Source organism: Pan troglodytes, chromosome 8 (genome assembly GCF_028858775.2).
Source record: "Pan troglodytes isolate AG18354 chromosome 8, NHGRI_mPanTro3-v2.0_pri, whole genome shotgun sequence".
NCBI lineage: Eukaryota > Metazoa > Chordata > Mammalia > Primates > Hominidae > Pan > Pan troglodytes.
Genome location: NC_072406.2, coordinates 129,413,590 through 129,435,771, shown reverse-complemented (window position 1 = coordinate 129,435,771; position 22,182 = coordinate 129,413,590). Strand labels below are relative to the sequence as shown.

Genomic DNA, 22,182 nt, shown 5'->3' with positions numbered 1-22,182 from the left:
ACCCATGAGTAACCTTTTTTCTTCAGCAACAAAAACTATATTATATAATCTCGTGACTGGACCTCATATGTCTTTTTTAGATCTAAATATTAAACAGTAAAATTACATGATGCCAATATTCCTTGACAGTTGTTTTCAAGACAATAATAGAAATAATATTTATTGAGCACTTAGTGTTTGCTAGGCACTATGCTAAATGCCTTGTGTGCATTGCCTTTTACTCAAAACAGTTCTCAGAGGTAAGTACTATTTTTGCCCAGAGTTTCTAGAGGAGGAGTTGGGCTTAGCGTAGAGAAGTTAAATAATTTGCCTGAGGTCACATTAGTAGATGAAGTGTGTGTGTGTGTGTGTGTGTGTGTGTGTGTGTGTGTGTGTGTTTATGAGCAATTATATTGCACTTTTGTGTGTGTATGTGTTTTACAGAGTTGATGGTATACTAGCATTATTCTGCATCTTGTTTTAAATTCAACAGTCTGTTTTGAAGATGTATAGCTCTTGCTGCTACATGTACATATTTGGTCAATTTCTTTACCTAATGAGTAGATAATACTTTGTATTTCTTTGACTTAGCTGCTGAAAAATAGCATATCCTGGAATCTCACCAAATTTTAGCTTTACTTCATGTTTCCACTAGAGGGTGTATAAAATATTTGACTTAATTTTTTTTTCTGTTACTAAAGCTATAATAGTAATGGAGTAATGTGTTGTTTCTTGTTATAATAATCAGAAAGAAAAATTTTAATGAATATAACAGGTATGATACTCTCCCTTGTTTTGTTTTATTCTGCAGGTTACTCATTTTTGGATCCTATGACAGAGAGGCAAATGTTCATTGCACACTTGAGTTAAGCAGTAGTGTTTGGGAAGAAAAACAGAGGAGTTCTATTAAGACGGTAAAATGGATTTACAGTGATTTATATCTATATAAAGTTCTATTTTATAAGCATGCGTTTATTACTATTCCTAGAGTTATTTTTGGTCATGTGCAAATAGCTATGAACAGTTCTTATTTATTTGTCTCGTTACAATACAACTGCAGTGATAAAGTAAATCACAAGAAACTATAAATAGTATTCATATTACCTGCACAAGAAACCTAGTCCGACTAGCTTTCCTTTCAGAACTTTAAGATTGCTTCAGTTATGAAATTAGAAGGAACTAATTTTAACTAAACACCTTCAAATACATGTGAATTCAGAGTATTCATTATTCATTCATTGGACAGATATTTTATGAGCACTTACTTTGTGCTGGGCACTGTTTTAGATTCAAGAGAAACTGTTCAAGACAAAAAAAGCCCCTATTCTTGTGATACTAACATGGGGTAGTTTTGTGGTATGGGGATTAGAAGAGGGAGGAGGTGATCTACATTTTATAGGGTAAAGATAGAACACAGTAATAAATGGTAAACAAAAAAAGTGAACAAAGCTATTCCCAAAGATTCACAGGTGCTATGAAGAAAATAGGCATATGACAGAGGAATTATAAGTTATGATAAAGGAGGCTCTTTAGATCTGGTGATAATAGGACTCTAAAGAGATGACACTGGAGCAGGCTTACCAGAGGACACCCAGTTAAATCTGAATTTCAGATAGTGAATAATTATTTTAGTAGAAGCATGTACCCAGTACTACAGGATAACAGTCAAAATCCTGCTAAGTCTTTAATGGACAACTATGTAGTATTTTTATGGATATTCGTTTGACTTTTAAATTGTTTCTGATTTATTTATGTATTAACTGTTGTGAACATCTTTATATAAAAATTGGGCAGTATGAAATTATTTTGGAAGAAAGAGGGTAATTTTGATCAGAGTGTAGAAGGAGGGACAAGAAAAACTGGAAAGGGAGGATGGTTGCCCCACAGTGTTTGGGTTTATGAAAGCAGTGGGGAGCTGTTGAACATTTTGAGCATGGTAATGACATGGTCAAAACAAGGTTTCATGGAAAGTTTCCCCTTTCTTTGGTGGCTGTTCTTGCCCCAACCTTCTTTATGTTATATCTCAAACAATTTGAAGCAATTCCTCAGAAGATTGAAATAACTAGCATTAGAATTTGTTTTGAAATACATAACTACATGAAGAAGCATTATTGTTTTGTCCAGCTAAATTTTTGCCTTTACTTTGAATTGGTCATAACTTGCCTTTGCTATTGGCATTTTCAATATCCTTTATTATATTTACAAAGATATGAGATTAGACAGTTCTAATATTTTATAGCAAAAATTGGTAAGACTTTAATCTTGTCATTATTTTAGATCTTAGTATATGTCGTAAATAGTGTTGAGGAAAGAATTCTAGGTTATTAATTATATCTGATGTTGAAAATGTCAGCAACAGTGTCTACAGGCATTAAATTATGAATGTCTGAATTTAATATTCCTAGGGAGGAGAATTATTAGTTCCTTAAGACAAAACATCAGGGAGTAGGATTCAATAATTTGTAATACATTACAAATATGGGTAGAAAATAGAACATCATTAAGACAATTATGCTAAATTATTTGATGAGTTTAGGATGCTGTCTTTGTATAAATACAATCTCTAGATTTAAACAGTATTTAATGTTGAAATTTGTTCAGTGAAGTTAGTCACTAATTATAATGAATATACAGAATAAAACTTAATTCCTGTCATACTTTTAATGTGCCTTGAGTTTTTAAAGGAGTATAATACTGTAATCTAGGAACATAGCTTCCTCCTTCATCTTCCTTAGCATGGAGTTTTTGCCCTGATGGTTGCAAGATGTCTAATGCATCCTTAGGATTTTACCTTTCAAGAAAAAGGGTGTGGTCTAAAGCTGGCCAAAAGCACATGTCAGCCATGTCCTTTTTAAAACTTTCCTGGAAGTTCCTCCCAGGGATTTCCACTTATATCTCATTGGCCAAAAGTGAGTCCTATGGCCTCCTCAGCAGCAAGAAAGTACAGTATGAGAAGCCATTTTAATTTTTCTGCCTTTGTAGAAGTGGAAGGCAAGGGAGAAACGGAGTTATGAATGGCTTTTATGTAGCCAGTCCACAAGAAAACAAATCTATTTGATGACCTTTTCATTTTTTATTTTTTTAGAGACAGGGTCTCGCTCTGTCACCCAGGCTAGAGTGCAGTGGCACAATCATGGCTTACTGCAGCCTCCAACTCCTGGGATCAAGTTACCCTCCCACCTCAGTTTCCACCTCCCGAGTAGCTGGGACTACAGGTGTGCACCACTACACTCATCTATTTATTTTTAATTTTTTTTTTTTGGTAGAGACAGGGTCTTTCTATCTTAGCCAGGCTGGTCTTGAACTCCTGTCCTCAAGCAGTCCTCCCACCTTAGCCTCCCAAAGTGCTGGGATTAAAGGGACTAGCTGTCACACCTGGCCATGACTTTTTATTTTTAAGGGAATTTTTTATAAATTGGGACATAAGGGAGAAATTGCAAAGAATAATTTAGCAAATACCCTACATAAAGCCTATTTTAGAAATACCTTATTAGAAATCCAAGAAAAGTTTGGAGCAAACTCACTCAGACCAGTGCCCTGCTTAGCTCATTCGTACAATAAAAGAGCTCATAGGATAAATGAGGTACCTTGTGGTTGTGTTTGTTCTTTGAAAATAATGAAGATTCCTCATGAGAATCCTATAAGCCAAGATAGCTGAGGTATAAGTAAATTAGATATTAGGCTTAAACAAAAATTAGGGGATCATCTTACAAGAGATGACAGAGTAAATACTAAAAATTACTTTACCACACCAGAAAGAGACAGTGCAATTTGTGATTTATTTCGGGTCCATTGCAGTATTCAGGTTTGGTGATCATACTTTGCTTAACTTTCACCAAGAAAGAAATTTAAGGAGTTTTCAGATTTTAAAAAGTTTCAGGCCATGATATTTTAGTAATAAACTATAAAAACTATCTATAAATATCTGTGGAATGTATAGTGCTTACAAATAAAATTCACAATAAATTAATCTGACATATATTAAAGCACATGTGAATCATTATGTGCCTGGTTAGCGCCACAGAACACATAAATGTCACAGTAGCACACATTGTTTGAAAGAGAGAGATCCTAAGTTTTACCCTCCTAGAATTGGAGTTTTCTTGCCACTGACCACCCAGTTGCTTTACCCCTAGTTCCAGACACAAAATAGATTATTGTTTTTTTTTTTTTTTTGGAGAGAGTCTAGCTCTGTCGCCCAGACTGGAGTGCAGTGGTGCAGTCTCAGCTCACTGCAACCTCCACCTCCTGGATCAGTTCTCCTGCCTCAGCCTCCTAAGTAGCTGGGACTACAGGCGTGCACCACTGCACCCAGCTAATTGTTGTATCTTTAGTAGAGACAGGGTTTCACCATGTTGGCCAGGCTGGTCTCGAACTCCTGGTCTCAGGTGATCCACCCACCTCAGCCCCACAAAGTGCTTGAATTATGGGCATGAGCCACCGCGCCTGGCCTCAGACACCAAATAGATTATTAATACAAGTTTTGTTCTCTTTCCCTCTCTCTTCCTATTTTAGCTAGTCTGCCTGTGCCTTCTGTATCTTCTCTTCATCATTTATCCACACTGACTCACTTGATTCTTCAAGTAGGTTGTTCTGTTCCAACTCTATCCTTCCAATTTGGAATGTTTGAGGCCACTGGGGAAGAGAAGGTACCATGAAAATGGGCTCTGGAACCTCTGAATCTGGGAATTCTAGGGTAGAGGAAAAGGCAGTAGGGGCTAGTACAAACACCCACCTATTCTTTCATTCTGAATAAAAGGATGTAAGGAGTTCTGATTTTTAGAAACAAGCGTTTATGTACATTTTCTGATGCTAACCCTACTCTCCATCTTCCTTCAACCTACCACACTCTGCATTCAGGTACTTGACAGCAATTGCCTTTCATAAGAGACCAAGTATTTCCCTTTGCAATTAGAGACACGAGGTTGAAAATCCAAACAATATTGGTATATAAATATGTCACTATCAGAAAGGAAAGATGAATATGAATTTTTTCCTGTTTTGAAATGGAGAGGAAATTATAAAAGAAGCTTTTGGGTCTCCTTATTTAAAGTAGATGGGCAGAAGAGAGAACAATCATTTGTTCAGTATAAGTAAAAGAGTAGAAGTACTTCATACCTTTTGTAGCCCAGTATGCAGGTACCAGAGGGAACTGTGGTTAAAGGCATTAGGAGATGACATGCTACTTCAGATCTACCTAAAAAGCAAGAAGTGATGCATCCCTGAAAAGCATTCAGCTAACAGTTGGGGAGAATCTGTAAGTGATATATTGGAGTTCTTAATCAGAACAGTAATATTCTTTCTGAGTGTTACATGGTATTAACTGGCAACCGTTATAAGAAGGGCTTTAGATAGGGTCAGCCATATTTAAAATTGTGAAGCCTGAAGAATTCACCTCCTAGATTTTGGACTTTTTCATTCTGTTTGAATTGAGTGGTATTTTTTCTTCTTTTTAGAAAAGAAAGCTATTGTTTTCTCATCAAAATGTAATCCGATTCTAAAAGGTAAATCATTGATACCAGGCTCCTATCAATTTTTAAACATGCCCATACAATTAAAGAGATATTTGAGGAGATGATACCTATATTCTAAGAACTACTGCCAGGGTAAGAAATAAGATATGCAAACAAAATATCTAACATATGTAGCACTTTAGAATCTATGAAATACTCTTCCCATATACAAAGAGCCAAAGTCTTCTGACTATAAGATCTCTACTTGTTTGATTAAATCCCACTACCTCTAACAAAAACTGGACTGTGAATGGTATTCAAATAATTAGTAGTGATGATAATGGGATCATTTTAGAACAGAGTTAAGGAGAGATCTGAAAGTATGGGGAGATGGGATTTGAATACAAGGGCCTTCAAAATATGATCAGCCATGTTTACTTGCCTAAGATTAAGCCTGATTCAGAGACAGTCTGGCTTATTATAGAGCCCAGTGAGTCTTTGTTTACTTCCAGAGTAATGATTAGGGCAGTTGAATACAGGAAAGACTTAGTGTAAAGGAAAAGTAATCAGTTGGGAGAAAAAAACAGTATTTAGGGAAATCATTCCTATCTGATATAAAGATGCTAAATGAGCATATAGAAGAAATGAAAACAGTAAATGCATTTTCAACTTTCAGAAAGCTTTTGATGAAGATCCATACCAAAGTTTCCCAACATCTAATTCCTAGGAGAATATTTTGTCACAATTAGATCTGGCTTAGACATGTGGGAAACAGGGTAAGGATGATCAGGTATAGTGTCCTGAATGATTGAGTCCGAGACTTTGATCATTTTTCATAAATGATTTAAAACAGCACTAATAGAAATATAATATGTGGCACTTACTTAATTTTAGATTTTTCTAGTGGACACTGTAAAAAACAAGCAGGAGAAATTAATTTTAGTAATGTTTTATTTGACCCATATATCCCAAACCTGGTCATTTTGACATGTAATCAACATAAAAATCAATGAGATATTTCACATTCTTTTCTTATACAAAGTCTTTGAAATCTGGTATATATTTTACAATTGCAGCATAGGTTGAATTTCAGCTACATTCCAAGGGCTCAGAAGCGTGTGACTAGTGGGTACCATATTGGACAGCACAGATCTAGAAGAAGGAATGTACAGTATAATCTTCAGATTTACACATGGCACTCAGCTCAGAAGTGCCAGGTTAAGAAGTAGAATATGAAGGAAGAACTCTCAGGACAAGTATGTAAGAAATAAATCCAAACTACACTTTAAAATATGAGATCTAGGATTCTTAAAGAAGTAGTCAGTATGTCACTGTGCTTCCAAAACAAGAAATCTGACTTTTCATGAAAGATGTCACAAAATGAAATCTTTTTATACCCTTATTTTAAAACTATGAAATTCTCTGGGAATAAATTATTTGTGCATTTATGGTTGCTATAATACAAGGAATTTAAAACAGAACTGGATAGGGCGAGGACAAATAATTAAAATTAACACGGAAATGAGATAGCCATATAAAGATAAATGGATGGGAAAAAAATTAGTGTTCTTCAGCTGAAAAGACAAAGGTGGGTGAATGACTAATGGAAGCATATAAATACAAAAAGTAAACAATAAGGATAATCAGCAACCTTACTGGAACTAAATCTGTAGAGCAATGAAGATAAATCTCATGTTCCTGATGATAATCAGATGATTCACGCTAAAAGAATACTTAAAAGGTCTTCGATAATCCAGCATGCTAGACACTTGCTGGTAGACTTCACAGAGACACAAACATGCTGTATTTTTTTTATGCTATGTATCCTGCACCTAGTAGAGTTTCTGGCTTGTTGCAGTTTAGTGAATGTCCTGGGAGGAAAGGGGAGGATCAATGAACTTTTGAGATAAAAATCTGATTTTATCAGTTGCCTGCCTCAGTGGTTTCTGATTGCGTATTGTAGGATGACAAATTCCAGCCCTCGCAGGCCTGGTCCCTATTTATTTCTCAGCCCTTCTTTCTCCCCTGCCATTCTCCAGTTTAGCCATGCTTTCACTCCTCCATACTTGCCATACTCTCTGTCCTCTACACAGCCATGGTACATGTGCACTCTACCCCCAACTCATTTCTCCCCATACAAACCTTGGTTAACCCATTCATCCGATCTCTGCTTGTGTTAGACCTTAGCTTGTTTGCCCTCGGATACATTCTTGGGCCCTTCCCTGCTGTATGCCATGAGAGGGCTGACCTTTGCAGGCTGTATTTCAGCTAGGTTTGACCAATGTAAAGCACTGATGGGAAATAGGAGTGAACTGGGAAAGCCAGGGTTTTCTTCCTCTTCCCCCCTCTGCATTGGACAATGTGTCTGACAGCCATTCTTTCTCCTTCGTGGCACCATGCTTCTGACAGGACAGGCCCACCATATTTCCAGCTTCTGCTTGATACTGTAGCCTCTGGCCTCTACTAATACCACCTCTTCCTCCCCCTGCCCTTCCTTCCAGCCAAAGGTTGATAGTAACTTCTTAGAACTGTTACTCATATCTGAGTTTCCTCACTGTCTCCTGTTTGGTTCTCAGTTCTTCTGTCACCAAGTAGCCATCCTCTGTTTTAAAGGGCTTCCATATTAAATACTTAGTTTTCTGTTTTCTTAGAGCCTATTAATAAAACAGTAATCATCATTTCCTCTGGAAACCTTTCCTAACTATCATGAAACTCCTTGGTAATGCTTATCACAGTTGGGATTTCGCATTTATGTTTCTATGATAATGTGATCAGTATTGTCTCCAGCAATATCTTCCGTATCAGCAGGTACCATGATTGTTTTGCTCATAGCACGTGGCATTCAGTGGGTATTCAGTAAATGTTTTCGGTATGACTAAGGCTGGCTGTCTGACCATGAGCCTTCATTCAACCTCAACCCTTCTTCTTCCAGACCTTCAAAGTTTTAGCGTGACTTTTAGTCACACTTCTGTTTCCTTTCCATCTTCAAGGCTATTCCTGATGTATGTTTTAACCAAATAAAAATGTTTAGGGTAAGGAAGTCCACAAAATGAGAGATATACTACTCAATATTAATTTTGTGAAAAGCCTGATTTTTAGAGTGAGGATTTTAGTTTACAGATGTGGTGCATAATAGTATTTTATTTCTGGCATTACTGAACACATCAAAAACATTTCTTACTCTATGTGTATAGTTTAATGTAACCTAAATAAAATGACTAGATATAATCTAAAATTTTACTTGCCTTACTTCCCTTTCAGTTTTGGAGAGTTTTAGAAGTCTTGCTGAATGAAATTGAATGCACCTACAAGCCCACCTCTGTCATGTATTGTTGAATGTACATACAAAGAGTATAAAAGAGCTTCCTAAAGAACTGTGATTTCAAGTAAGAATATTTGAGACAGACCAACTTACAAATACGTTAGGCCAGATGCCTCAGAGTTGGCATTTTGGTGTGTTTTTTTAAGGCCAGATGCCTTGCAGATAGCATTTTGGTGCTCCTATTTAACCATTTGCCATTTACAGTCTTAATCTTATCAAAAGGAAGAGAAAGATTAAAGCAAATAAAGCCTTTTTGAAAATGTCAGTTTTTATGAAAACTCAGGTTTAGTTCAATTTGATAATACTTGTGAATACAGTAGGGACTCAATGAAATTTTAACCATATATAACATTCTATAGTTTGGCTTCTTTAAACTAAATGCCTTTGAGCTTTAATAGTAAATCCTATGGAACATTTCTTCTCTTAAAGTTCATCTTGATTAAAAATGAGGGATGTAGTTCTCTGTCTTAGGTTTTCTAAGTATGTTTACTATGATTCTAAGATGCTGGGGAAAGAATAGGAAGTTATGTTAAAATATACAAACATAAACTCTCCAGATCAAATCAGTGGAAGGCACTATGAGTATGAGAACAGGAAACTGAGTATAAGGTGTAAGGCATTGTATCATCTTTCCCTTCAAGGAAAATTAGTAGTAGGGAAATCAGAGCAACAGTACTGTGAGTATCAGTAGTACTGTGAGGTTCCAAAGAGGGAAAAGTAACATTCTTTTGGGAAAACAAGAAAAGAATATATTAAGGCAGTGACATTTGAACCAAACCTCATAGTATGTATAGGATTTTGAGATGGCAGAGAGGCCAGTTCAAGATGAGGACATAACAAAATCCCCAGTTAAGAGTGAGACTATTTGAGTGTCTTTGAGATAGAGTGAGTTGCTCAAGTTGGCTAAAGAATATGATAGCATAGGAAGTTATGCAAAACAAGAATAAAAAGGTTGGACCACCTTATAGAGGACTTTAAATACCACACTAAGAAGTTTGCCTGTTACTCTCCAAGACTGTTGGACCTCTGGAGGCTTTTAGAATGAAAGTGACATCAGAATCTTTCTTCAGGCAGATTTAGAGCTGGATTTGAGTCTCAGCTAGGCCACTTTTTCCAGCATGACCTTAGTCAAGAGTCCCCAAACCCGTTTCATCCACAAGTACTTTATTCTATAAAATGGGACTGATGCTTCTTATGGTTGTATGAGGGTTAATTGAGATTAAATATATTAAAATGTCCAGCACAGTATTTAGCACATAGTAGTTAGTCAATAATGTTTATTGAACCTGACAGCAATGGATAAAATCAAGGATGATTTGATAGGGTAAAGACCTGAAAAAGTAGAGGTGAGGGGTAATGAAAGTCTGAACTGGAAAGGTGGCAATGGAAATGGAAAATAGAGTCTGTGTGGCTTGAATACCACTGGGAATGGGGGGTTTTTGGAGTGAGCAAGGAAGCCAGAAAGATGAGCTATGAGGAAGGAGAAGGAAAAGGAGAAAGAGGATCTCATTCTGTACAAGCTGTTTGAGGTATAGTGACTATCAAAGGCCAGGCTAGAGATGGAATGTTTTTCATGTGGTGCTTTGATCTACTATGTTTTTTTTTTTTTAATTTTTACTGCTGTTATTTCAACTTTTAGTATCTTAACTAATAAGTTGAATGCTTTGAGGTTTATGCTATGTTTTTAAGCTCTCTTTTTTTCATATAGGGTAAAGAAAAGCAAAGTAGTTTCACAGTATTGTAGTAAGAATCTGAATTTTTTTAAGAGCAAGTTAAAGGAGGCAACAGTCATAAAACTTAAACATTATTTTTAGGTTCTGTTTCTCAGAATCCTGCAGTTTACTGAGATTCAACTAAAACTGATTCACACAGTCCATAGATTCTCACTAGTTAAAACATCCTTTTCAAGGCACAGTAGCACCTTCCTATAAAAATCCACTTAGCCAAATAGCTGATTTTCTGAGCCATACACGGATGCAGAACTAGGACATAAACACACACTTTAGGAAAGTATTAGAGAGATGTTATGGGAGATCTGGCAGTAGCATTCAACTCCCTGTCCACATATATTCAGTCCAGTGGTAGTCAGCAATTACAAGTTTCTGCAATTTTTCTGTGCCAGTCATAGTTTTAAGATTTTACATGCATTAACCATTTAATCCTCATTTAACAATACCATAATAATAGGCACTATTATTATCTCTGTTTTATATATGAGGAAATTGAGATGTAAAGACAGAAGTAATTTATCCAAATCACCCAGCTAGCTGGCAGTAAAAACAGTCTGCAAACCCAGGCAGTATGACTCCACAGCTGATGTTCTTAACTAGTACTATATCATTTCCACAAATGGTGTCCTATAGGCCTGGGTTCAGATCTAGCTTTTTCCACTCTCGCTCTATGACTATGAGCAAGGTATTTCATAATCTCTACAGTAGAGGTAATAGTAACTGCCTTACAGGATATAAGGGTTAAATGTATGTAAAACCCTTAGCATAATACCTAGCACATAGTATCTATTATTATTTAACTTAACCTGATTGACCTCTTTTGTTCCTATGGTTTTAGTGTATATATTTTGTGTGTCCTTATAAATCCCCTACACTCACTCCCTTTTATTTTATTTATTTATTTTTTCTTGTACAAGTTTATAAGACCCTTTTAAATCCTTCCTGTAACAATGTGAGGAGGGCAGGGAGAGTATCCTCCTCAATCATGAGATAGTGGTATTGTTGTTGTTGTTTAAGATTGTGTTCTCAAATAATGACTTGAGAATATCAGCAAGCTTATTAAGAGCTGTTATAAGGAGGATGGAGATCAATAGCTGCTGCCCATGTCAACTGAGGATAAAATATGGACAAGCATTTATATTTCATCAGGAATATTTAAGATAAGAAATAAAAAACTTTTTAGGAATAAAGAATATTAATATCATAGCATGGATGTTAGTGCTTCCAGATAGTTGTAATTAATAACAGAAAGTTTTAAAGCATTTAGGAAGTAGTTCATGATACTTCACTATTTGACATCTCTAGTTTCACCCATTTGCATTTTGCTATAAATGTGAAGTTCTATAATATACTAATTGAAGGTACTTTAAAATGAATAAGCTAAAAGTAAGACTAGTTAAAATTTTTGTTTTTGCCTTCAAACAGGTAAGTGGAAAGGGGTAGAAACAGCAACACTTAATTCGTATGTCTTATTAAACCTGTCTTTATAGTATTTTCATTAGTTATTGTGTATTTCTCAACTTAAATATTGAACATGAGTAGAGTTTAAAGTCGATTTGGGAACAGCCGTGTTTCCCATTTGTAAGCATGTTGGTTTACATTGATATTGGATTGTACTAGAGAAATAGGTGGTTATATTTGAAAATTGTTTGTGTATAAACAATATGCCCTATGCTGGAAGAGATAAGGATGTTTTATTAACTACTGTAAATAAGACTACTTCTGGATAATTCATTATATTTTTTAAAGGTTATCCAGTAATTCTTAGAGTATGGACAGATGACTTTTTTCCTAAATGAATGATTGTGAATTATCTTTTGTACGTTGATCAATACTGAGAGTGTTGTCAGAAGTTTAAGTAGGAGGCCATTAAGCAAAAGGAAGTATCATGAAGCAGATTTTTAGTTTTTGTGATGATACACTCATTTGTTTGCAGAAACTTGCATATTTTAACAAAATCAACCTGTGTAAGATAAGTTATATATGTTTAGAAATTGGTATGGGCAATTTTCCCCCATTTAAAAAAAATTAGAAACCTATAAAGAAGACTACAAAAGTCAACCGTAATTCCACTACCCAGAGAGATCACTGTTAACTTTTTAGAAAAAACTTTATAAACATACACATACACCCATTGCTCACATACGAATATGCTTGTGTGTTCTTAAAGCATAAATAGCCAACAGGCAGTAGTTTACTACTGATGTAAGTAATCCCTTGGTCAAAGATTATGCAAAAATAAAAGGCTGTTGATTCATATTTCAAATTATATTTCAGCTGGAATAAGGTCTGTAGATTAGATAATAGTATTATCCCAATGTTAGCTTTCTAACTCTGGCAGTTATACTGTGGTTATGTGAGAGAATGTCCTTGTTAGGTAATACATGCTTAAGTATTTAGAAGTTAATGACATCATATGTATAACTTATTTTCAAATAGTTCAGAAAAATAATATGCAGAGTGAAACAAATGTGGCAAAATGTTAATAATTGGAAAATCTGGGTTTAGGATAAATGGGAATTCTTTACTAGTTTTGGAGCCTTTCTGTAAGGTTGAAATTATTTCAAGATAAAAAAGTAATTTTTTAAAAAAACCTTATTTATAAAAAAAAAAACAAAACCTATCTGTACCTAAGGCTCTCATACTTCCTTAGTAAGATGTAAGTCATCTGCAGAAGTAGAGTGATACTATATGAAGTTGAGGCCTGACCTGGTGATTCAGAATGAGAACTGTTTCTATTTAACAAAGGAATTAAAAAGGGCAAGAATGTTCTACTCTGTTGTTCACCTGACAACCTCGGCCTTTGCATATTTTACTGAACTTTTTATTTTACTGGAATGGTAGTATAAAATTTAAATTTATTTCCAACATCAATCATTGTAAAAGAGAGAGAAAAGAAGAAACCTTAAGTATATTGCAAGGTAATCTTTAGGATGTAATTATTTTCCTAACAGCCTTTTGAACCTGAGCAGAGGATCATTTTTATTCCTTAGATCTCTTAAATTGGTTATATTTGTATAATAGAGTTTACTTTTTGATATTATACTTCTAGATCTTTGTTGTCTCTTAGATGAGGTGACCAATGAATACATTCCCGATTTACCATCCAGTTGCTTTAGAAACCAAGTTATCAAATGGCCAAGCTGGCATTCTATTTTGAAGATTGAGGGGGGTCACTTGTATTTTCATCCAGAAAGAAATCTTCTTGAGGGGAGATAACAGAAGTACCTGTACCTAGATTGCGCCAGATGTTTATGCCAATAGTTTCATTTAATGTTGACAGCAACCCAGTGTGGTAGATATCAGATGTCACCGTTTTATGGTTAAGACTCACAGGGGCTAAATCACTTGTCTAAGGTGACAAAACTAGTAAATGTTAGAGCCAAAACTCAAACCCAACTCTTAGAACAAAGCCATGCTAGATGACATTGAAGATTTTCTTCAAAAACTAATTTTAAATCTGCCCTAGTTCTTAGGAGAGGCTGACTTCAGCAGCTTCTTAGCTATCCATTAAATGTTAATTTCTGAAAATTTAGGCGTTATACAATTTGAGCATTCCAAATCCAAAAATCTGAAATGCTCTGAAATCTGAAACTTCGTATCACCGACATGACACTTAAAGGAAATGCTCATTGAAGCATTTCAGATTTCAGATTTCCAGATTTGGGATCCTCAACATGTGAGATAATTTAGGATTCATTCCTTGTACTATTCAAATGCACCCCTATAAGAATATCTCTCTCTCTCTCCATATATATGTGTGTGTGTGTGTATTTTGTTTGTTTGTTTTTGAGACAGAGTCTTGCTCTGTTGCCCAGGCTGGAGTGCAGTGGTGCAATCTCTGCTCACTGCAACCTCTTGCCTCCCGGGTTCAAGCAATTCTCGTGCCTCAGCCTCCCAGGTAGGTGGGATTACTGGCACACACCACCATGCTGGCTAATTTTTGTATTTTTAGTAGAGATGGGGTTTTATCATATTGGCCAGGCTGGTTTCAAACTTCTGACCTCAGGTGATCTGCCCACCTCAGCCTCCCAAAGTGCTGGGATTACAGGCATCAGCCACCATGCCCAGCCAAGAATACTTTTTTATTATACAGTTGCTGCCATATATCTGAGGGTTCTGCATCTTTGTATTCTATCAACAACTGATGAAAAATACAGTATTTGTCGGATATAGAACCCACAGACATGGATGACTTTTTGTATCTAAAAGTTCCACAGGGCTGACTGTAAGATTTGAGCATCAGCAGACCCAGTGTCCATGGGGGTCCTAGAATCAGTTTTCTACAGATACTGTATTAGTCTGTTTTCACACTGCTGATAAAGACATACCTGAAACTGGGAACAAAAAGAGGCTTATTTGGACTCACAATTCCACATGGCTGGGGAGGCCTCAGAATCATCTCAAGGCAAAAGGCACTTCTTACATGGCAGCAGCAAGAGAAAAATGAGGAAGAAGCAAAAGCAGAAACCCCCTGATAAACCCATCAGATCTCTTGAGACTATTTGCTATCATGAGAATAGCATGGGAAAGACCGGCCCCCGTGATTCAATTACCTCCCCTTGGGTCCCTCCTACAACACATGGGAATTCTTGGAGATACAATTCAAGATGAGAATTGGGTGGAGGCACAGCCAAACCATATCATTCCCCCCTGGCCCCTCCAAATCTCATGTCTTCACATTTCAAAACCAGTCATGCCTTCCCAGTAGTCCCCAAAAAGTCTTAACTCATTTCAGCATTAACCCAAAAGCCCACAGTCCAAAGTCTCATCTGAGACAAGGCAAGTCCCTTCCGCCTATGAGCCTGTAAAATCAAAAGCAAGCTAGTTACTTCCTAGATACGATGGGGGTACAGGTATTGGGTAAATACAGCCATTCCAAATAAGAGAAATTGGCCAAAACAAAGGGTTACAGGGCCCATGCAAGTCCGAAATCCAGAAGGGCAGTCAAATGTTAAAGCTCCAAAATGATCTCCTTTGACCCCAGGTCTCACATCCAGGTCACGCTGATGCAAGAAGTGGGTTCCCATGGTCTTAGACAGCTCCACCTCTGTGGCTTTACAGGGTACAATCTCCCTCACAGCTGTTTTCATGGGCTGGCATCGAGTGTCTGAGGCTTTTCCAGGCTTATGGTACAAGCTGTTGGTGGATCTTCCATTCTGGGGTCTGGAGGATGGTGGCCCTCTTCTCACAGCTCCACTAGGCAGTGCCCTGGTAGAGACTCTGTGTGGGGGGCTCTGACCCCACATTTCCCTTTGACACTGCCCTAGCAGAGGTTCTCCATGAGGGCCCCAAGCCTGCAGTAAACTTTTGCCTGGGCATCTAGGCATTTCCATACATCTGAAATCTAGGCAGAGGTTCCCAAACCTCAATTCTTCTGTGCACCCACAGGCTGAATAAGGCTTGGGGGCTTCCACCCTCTAAAGCCACAGCCCAAGCTATACGTTGGCCTCTTTCAGCCACAGCTGGAGTGGCTAGGACAACAGGGCACTAAGTCCCTAGGCTGAACACAGCACAGGGACCCTGGGCCCAGCCCATGAAACCACTTTTTCCTCCTGGGCCTCTGGGCCTGTGATGGGAGGGGCTGCCTTGAAGGTCTCTATATGGCCTGGAGACATTTTCCCCATGGTCTTGGGATTTAACATTAGGCTCCTTGCTACTTATGCAAATTTCTGTAGCCGGCTTGAATTTCTCCCCACAAAATGGATTTTTCTTTTCTATCACATAGTCAGGCTCCAAATTTTCCAAACTTTTATGCTCTGTTTCCCTTATAAAACCAAATGTCTTTAACAGCACCCAAGTCACCTGTTGAATGCTTTTCTTCTTAGAAATTTCTTCTGCCAGATACCCTAAATAATCTTTCTCAAGTTCAAAATTCACGAATCTCTAGGGCAGGGGTAAAATGCCGCCAGTCTCTTTGCTAAAATACAACAAGAGTCACCTTTACTCCAGTTCCCAACAAGTTCCTCATCTCCATCTGAGACCACCTCAGCCTGGACCTTATTGTCCATGTCGCTGTCAGCGTTTTGGGCAAAGCCATTCGACAAGTTTCTAGGAAGTTCCAAACTTTCCCACATTTTCTTTTCTTCTGAGCCTTCCAAACTGTTCCAACCTCTCTGCCTGTTACCCAGTTCCAAAGTCGCTTCCACATTTTCAGGTATCTTTTCAGCACCGCCCCACTCTACTGGTACCAATTTACTGTATTAGTCCATTTTCATGCTTCTGATAAAGGCATACCTGAGACTGGGCATTTTACAAAAGAAAGAGGTTTAATGGGACTTACAGTTCCACATGGCTGGGGGGGCCTCAGAATCATGCCAGGAGGCAAAAGGCACTTCTTACATGGAGGCAGCAAGAGAAAAATGAGGAAGAAGCAAAAGCGGAAACCCCTGATAAACCCATCAGATCTCATGAGACTTAATTCACTATCACAAGAATAGCACAGGAAAGACTGGCCCTCTTGATTCAATTACGCCCCCCTGGGTCCCTCCCACAACATATGTGAATTCTGGGAGATACAATTCAAGTTGAGATTTGGGTGGGGACACAGCCAAACCATATCAGATACCAAGGCACAACTGTATATATAATTTTTGTCATAATTGAGATACAGCATTTCTCCTTAGTTGAGAGATTCTTTTCCATTTATCTGGCTTATGAGTTTAAGAACTTTTCTGATTTTATATCTTTATGAATTGTTTAAATATAGTGACAGGTCTTTTGAAAAGTTCTGTGGGAGTTGATAGTAATTTTTATGCCAAGTGATAAAAACAAGACATTTGCCATATGTCTGTTTCAAAGAGTTATACTTACTTTGAAAAAGATGGTGTGATTGTGTGCATCCAAATTGTGAATCCTCTTTGCTGGTAAGACAGTTTCAAAGATGACACCTAGTAAATGTGGTATCTCCTTTGTTTTTCTATTAAAGTGATGGAACTAAATGGAAAATGATTGAGAATATAGTGGGTTCCTTGGAACAAGGTCTATTGTTTCCAAGTAGTTGAGGGTCCCATGAAGTATTTCAGTTTATATCTTTTGTGCTGTTAAAACTGCCTGGCTTAGAAGTAAATTAGATTGATACCAGAAGGACCCTTCAGAAGCTCAGTATTTTGTTTCTTTTCATGTGTTTTCTTTGTTTTGTTCTAGAACCTAGAAATTGTTTTACTAACTTTTCAGAATTATAATTTACTGAAATATGCTTTATAAACAGAAATTGAGTAATAGTAGTCTAGTTCTAACTTAGTCACTTCTAAACTGAACCAAATGTTACTTGAGTTACCTTACACTCAAGGGTGTTTGTGGGGGCTGTCCGGGGGAGGGAGAGAAGAGGGAATTAGAGGAAAAAGGGAGGGAGGAGAGAATGAAAATGAACAAGAACAAATGTGTATCTCTTTGTGTTTAGCCTAATGCTAATGGAGTTAGTTGGGATCGTCAATTATGGTTGTGATTTTTAAAGGTGATGGATGGTAAAATAGGAAATTTAGCCCTAGATCTTCAACAGCCTTCTTGCTGCCTCTAACTGGGATGGACAGTAAGCTGGTAGTCCCTCACTTGGCAGTAAATTGTATCCTTTAACCATAAACAAATTGATCTGACATCTGGTATTTACCAAAATAGCCAGAGTTGCTCATTCAGAAAATGTAACCAAAGTTACATTTCTAACATATTTTCTGCCAAGTATGTTGTACATAGAAGTTCACCTTGCAAACAGCTCAGTAACTTATTTAATATAAAAAGTTGTTTTAGTTTTAGAAATCTTGACCTCTCAATTGTAACTGAAAATTTGGAAATAATTCTCTTATACTTTAATCATAATGGCCCAAGTTCCTGATATTCAGAATTCAATTGCCAAGTGCCAAAAGCAAGCCAAACAAAGGTGATTTGTATACTGGTCCCTCAAAAATTATGATTTTTTGGCCAGGCGCAGTGGCTCATACCTGTAATCCCAGCACTTTGGGAGGCTGAGGTGGGCGAATTACTTGAGGCCAGTTCAAGACAAGCCTGGCCAACATGGTGAAACCCTGTCTCTACTAAAAATAAAAATTAGCCAGGTGTGGTGGCACACACCTGTAATCCCAGCTACTCTGATGGCTGAGGTAAGAGAATTATTTGAACCTGGGAGGCAGAGGTTGCAGTGAGCCAAGATCATGCTACTGCACTCTAGCCTAGACAACAGAGCAAGACTGTCTCAAAAAAAAGAAAAAAATGATGATTTTTAGTTGCTGCCTTAGTCCATTTGGACTGCTATAACAAAAATAACAAACTGAGTGGCTCGTAAGCAACAGAAATGAATTCCTCACAGTTTGAGAAGCTGGGAAGTCCAAGATCAGGGCACCAGCAGATTCACTGTCTGCTGGCTTCTTGATTCATAGCTGGCTGTCTTTTCCCTATGTCCTCACATGGCAGAAGGGACAAGGGTGTTCTCTCAGGCTTCTTTTATAAGGGTACTAATAAAAGAGGGCTCCACCCTCATGACCTAATCATCTCCCAAAGACCCCATCTCCTAATACAATCATGTTAGGGGGTTGGGATTTCAACATATAAATTGGTAGAAGGTTGGGGATGGGGGAACACATATATTTAGTTCATAGCAATCACCTTTGGAAGATCTGTAGCATGTAGAGTTTTGGTTCCTTCAACCAAAGGAGCTTTTTTATATTCTCATGAGCAGAAGGACTAAATTTTATAAACTTAAGAGGCTTTGTGACAGAAATGTTTGGATGCTACATTATAGAATGGCTTTTGAAGACCATTTTAAAATTTGAATAATCTGAGAATATTCAGAGTATTTGGCATTAACAAATATTTCTACTTTCAGACATGTTTTCCAAAACTTCCATTTATATAAGCAAATTTTTAAAGAGTCTCTGTACTTATTAGTCTAATTCTACTCCTGCTTATTTAGGATGTTTATCCAGCCGGAGGACCATGAAACAAAAATATTGCATTTTTCTGGAATAATAGGAATTAGGAAGCCAGAACAAACCCTAAGTGGTGGCAGCGTTTTAAAATGAGGGAATAGCAGGCCCAGTTTTTTTAACCTGTGAGAAAACAGGTGAAATTAGAGAACTGGCCTGGTACTGAAAAGAGACCTGGAGGAGGAGAGGGTGAAGGTGTTGATTTGACAGAAACATGGGGGGGGGTTTCTCATATAACCTGTGCTAACATATAGGTTCCCTGGCCAGTCTACAAAAACCCGTGTAATAGCTGAAAGAAGTGGTGGTTCTGTTGTTTTAAAAATGTAGGCAACAAGATCACTGCACACAAGTGCAATAGTAATTGAATAAAACAGGATTCCTGCACTGAGGAAGAAATATCTTCCTCAAGGTTCTATAAAACCCCCAAAAGATCACACCAGCAATGGATCCAAACCAAGAAGAAATCTCTGAATTCCAGATAAAGAATTCAGGGGGTTGATTATTAAGCTATTCAAGGAATACCAAAGAAAGGTGAAAATCAACTAAAAGAAATTAGAAAAAAAATAGGATATGGATGAAAAATTCTCCAGAGAAATAGATATCATAAAGAAAAAGCAACCACAATTTCTGGAAATGAAAGACACACTTAGATAAATACAAAATGCAGTGGAAAGTTTCAACAACAGACTACAATAAGTAGAAGAACTTCAGAGCTGGAAGACAAGGCTTTTGAATTAATCCAATCAGAAAGAGACAAAGAAAAAAGAATAAAACAAAATAAACAAAGCTTCTAAGAAATTTGGGATTATGTTGAATGGAAAAACCTACAAATAACTGGTGTTCCTGAGGAAGAAGAGAAATCTAAAAGTCTGGAAAACTGATTTGAGGGAATAATTGAGGAAAACTTCCCTGGCCTTGCTAGAGATTTAGGCATCCAAATACAAGAAGTTCAAAGAATACCTGGGAAATTCTTTGCAAAAAGATCATTACCAGATTCAATCAACTGTGGATTGAAACCCAACCGTGGACTGTGAGGGATCAGATTTTCTTTGTTTTCTGAAAGAGAACTAAAACTATTAAATTTGTAGATGGTGGCAAACTTTGACCATTTATAAAGATTTTGAGTGAAAACGTCTATAGATGTTAATGTTAATTCCTTAATTGTAGGTTATCTTTTGGAATAAGGAAGCACCCAGATTTACATCTTGGGATTCAGCCAACTACGGACTGAAACCCAGCTGTGGATTAGGACTGTGAGGACTGTGATGGATACGGAGGGCTGATTGTACTGCCTCATTTTGCATAAGGCCTCATTATATGCCTCATTGCGTATGTATCTGAGCATATACCGATTTTGGTATCCTCGAGTGGGGTCCTGGAACCCTTGTGGATATGGAGGGCTGACTGCTAAAGATATGTAAAAAAACTTTCAAGAAAAAGGCTGTACAAGACAAAATGTAATGATGCCCAGCTTTGCAGTAAACAATATGTAGTCACAATATCGTAAACATTATTTGCTGATTTTTAGTTTTAGAATCGATCAACCTTGTAGCTTCACTGTAGTTACAAAAGGAATATAATAGTTATTAACTTTGATAGTAGAGTTTAGAAGGTAGAAGTATAAGGAGGAGAGAAAGAGGGAAGAATATAAAGTCCTGATATCAGATAGATATTGTCTGTAGTTGATAAATAAGAAATATAGGGGTATAACTGTATTGATGATAGTTATAAAGAAGTTATGTAGAAGAACTAAAAACAGTGCTGTAATTACTATAATTTGGGGGAAAGGTGAGTAGCCTCCTTGCCTGTAATAGTAGGAAGTCAACACATTGTCTAAAATTTGGTATATTAAGAAATGATGATGTATGCATATTATCTAGAGAACAAAGGTAACCCCCAAAACGACTAAAAACAAAGAGTTTAAAAGCAGTTGCTATGGTGTGGGGATGGGGTAAAGGGGACTTGAGGAGACAGGACTATTGCTCTTGTGTTATTTTTCTATATTTGATTTTTTAACCACATGCAAATATTTGATGTTTACAAGTTCTAATTCTTTTTAATAGTAGTAAAAACTTGAGTTACATTTTTTTTCTTTCAGACATGCTGTTCTTGCTTCTTATATCTGGTTTCATTCTGTATCTACAGTCTAGTAATTCCAATTATGGGTAGGTCAAAGTCAGTATGCATTTGATTGACATAAGTTGAATTTAAAAAACCATATAAATATTGCTTTTCTTCCTTATTAACTTAAGGATCATCTAAATTCATACCAAGTTGTCTTTTATTAAATTAGGTAAATTGGAAAACTAAAGGTTATCTGAATTAGTGATCTGCATATTTAAGCATCTTAGGACAAAAATTGGCATATATAAGGTTTTGTTTTTGCTTTCCTTTTAGTAGCTTTATTTTGAGGTATAATTTAAACAATAAAATTTACTAAGGGTACAGTGTGGTGAATTTTGGTAATTGTATACAATCATGTAACCTCTACCTTCGTCAAGATAGAGAATAATTTTATCACCTCATCCATTACAGATGTTCCTCAACTTACATTGGGGTTACATCCAGATAAACCCATTGTTGTAAATTGAAAATAGTATGTTTTTTACTTAACAATATTTTCAACTTATAGGCTTATCCAGATATATCCCCCATAATAAATTGAGGAGCACACTGAAACTGTATTGCTTTCCCACATCGTAAAGTCAAAAAATCGTTAAGTCTAACCCTCATAAGTCAGGGACCACTTGCTATTTGTGTTACAGTTCACCTCATCATTT

General features: G+C 36.8%; 1 protein-coding gene across 2 annotated transcripts in view; it reads left to right on the top strand.

Moving 5' to 3' along the window:
* The window catches only part of PDZD8 (PDZ domain containing 8), a 94,763-nt gene that overhangs the window by 55,625 nt on the left and 16,956 nt on the right, over positions 1 to 22,182 (top strand). For both annotated transcript variants that reach the window (XM_508062.9, XM_063782168.1), the window contains one exon: positions 791 to 893. In XM_508062.9, the coding sequence (XP_508062.2) occupies positions 791 to 893 (103 nt within the window). The remainder of the gene's footprint in view (positions 1 to 790; positions 894 to 22,182) is intronic.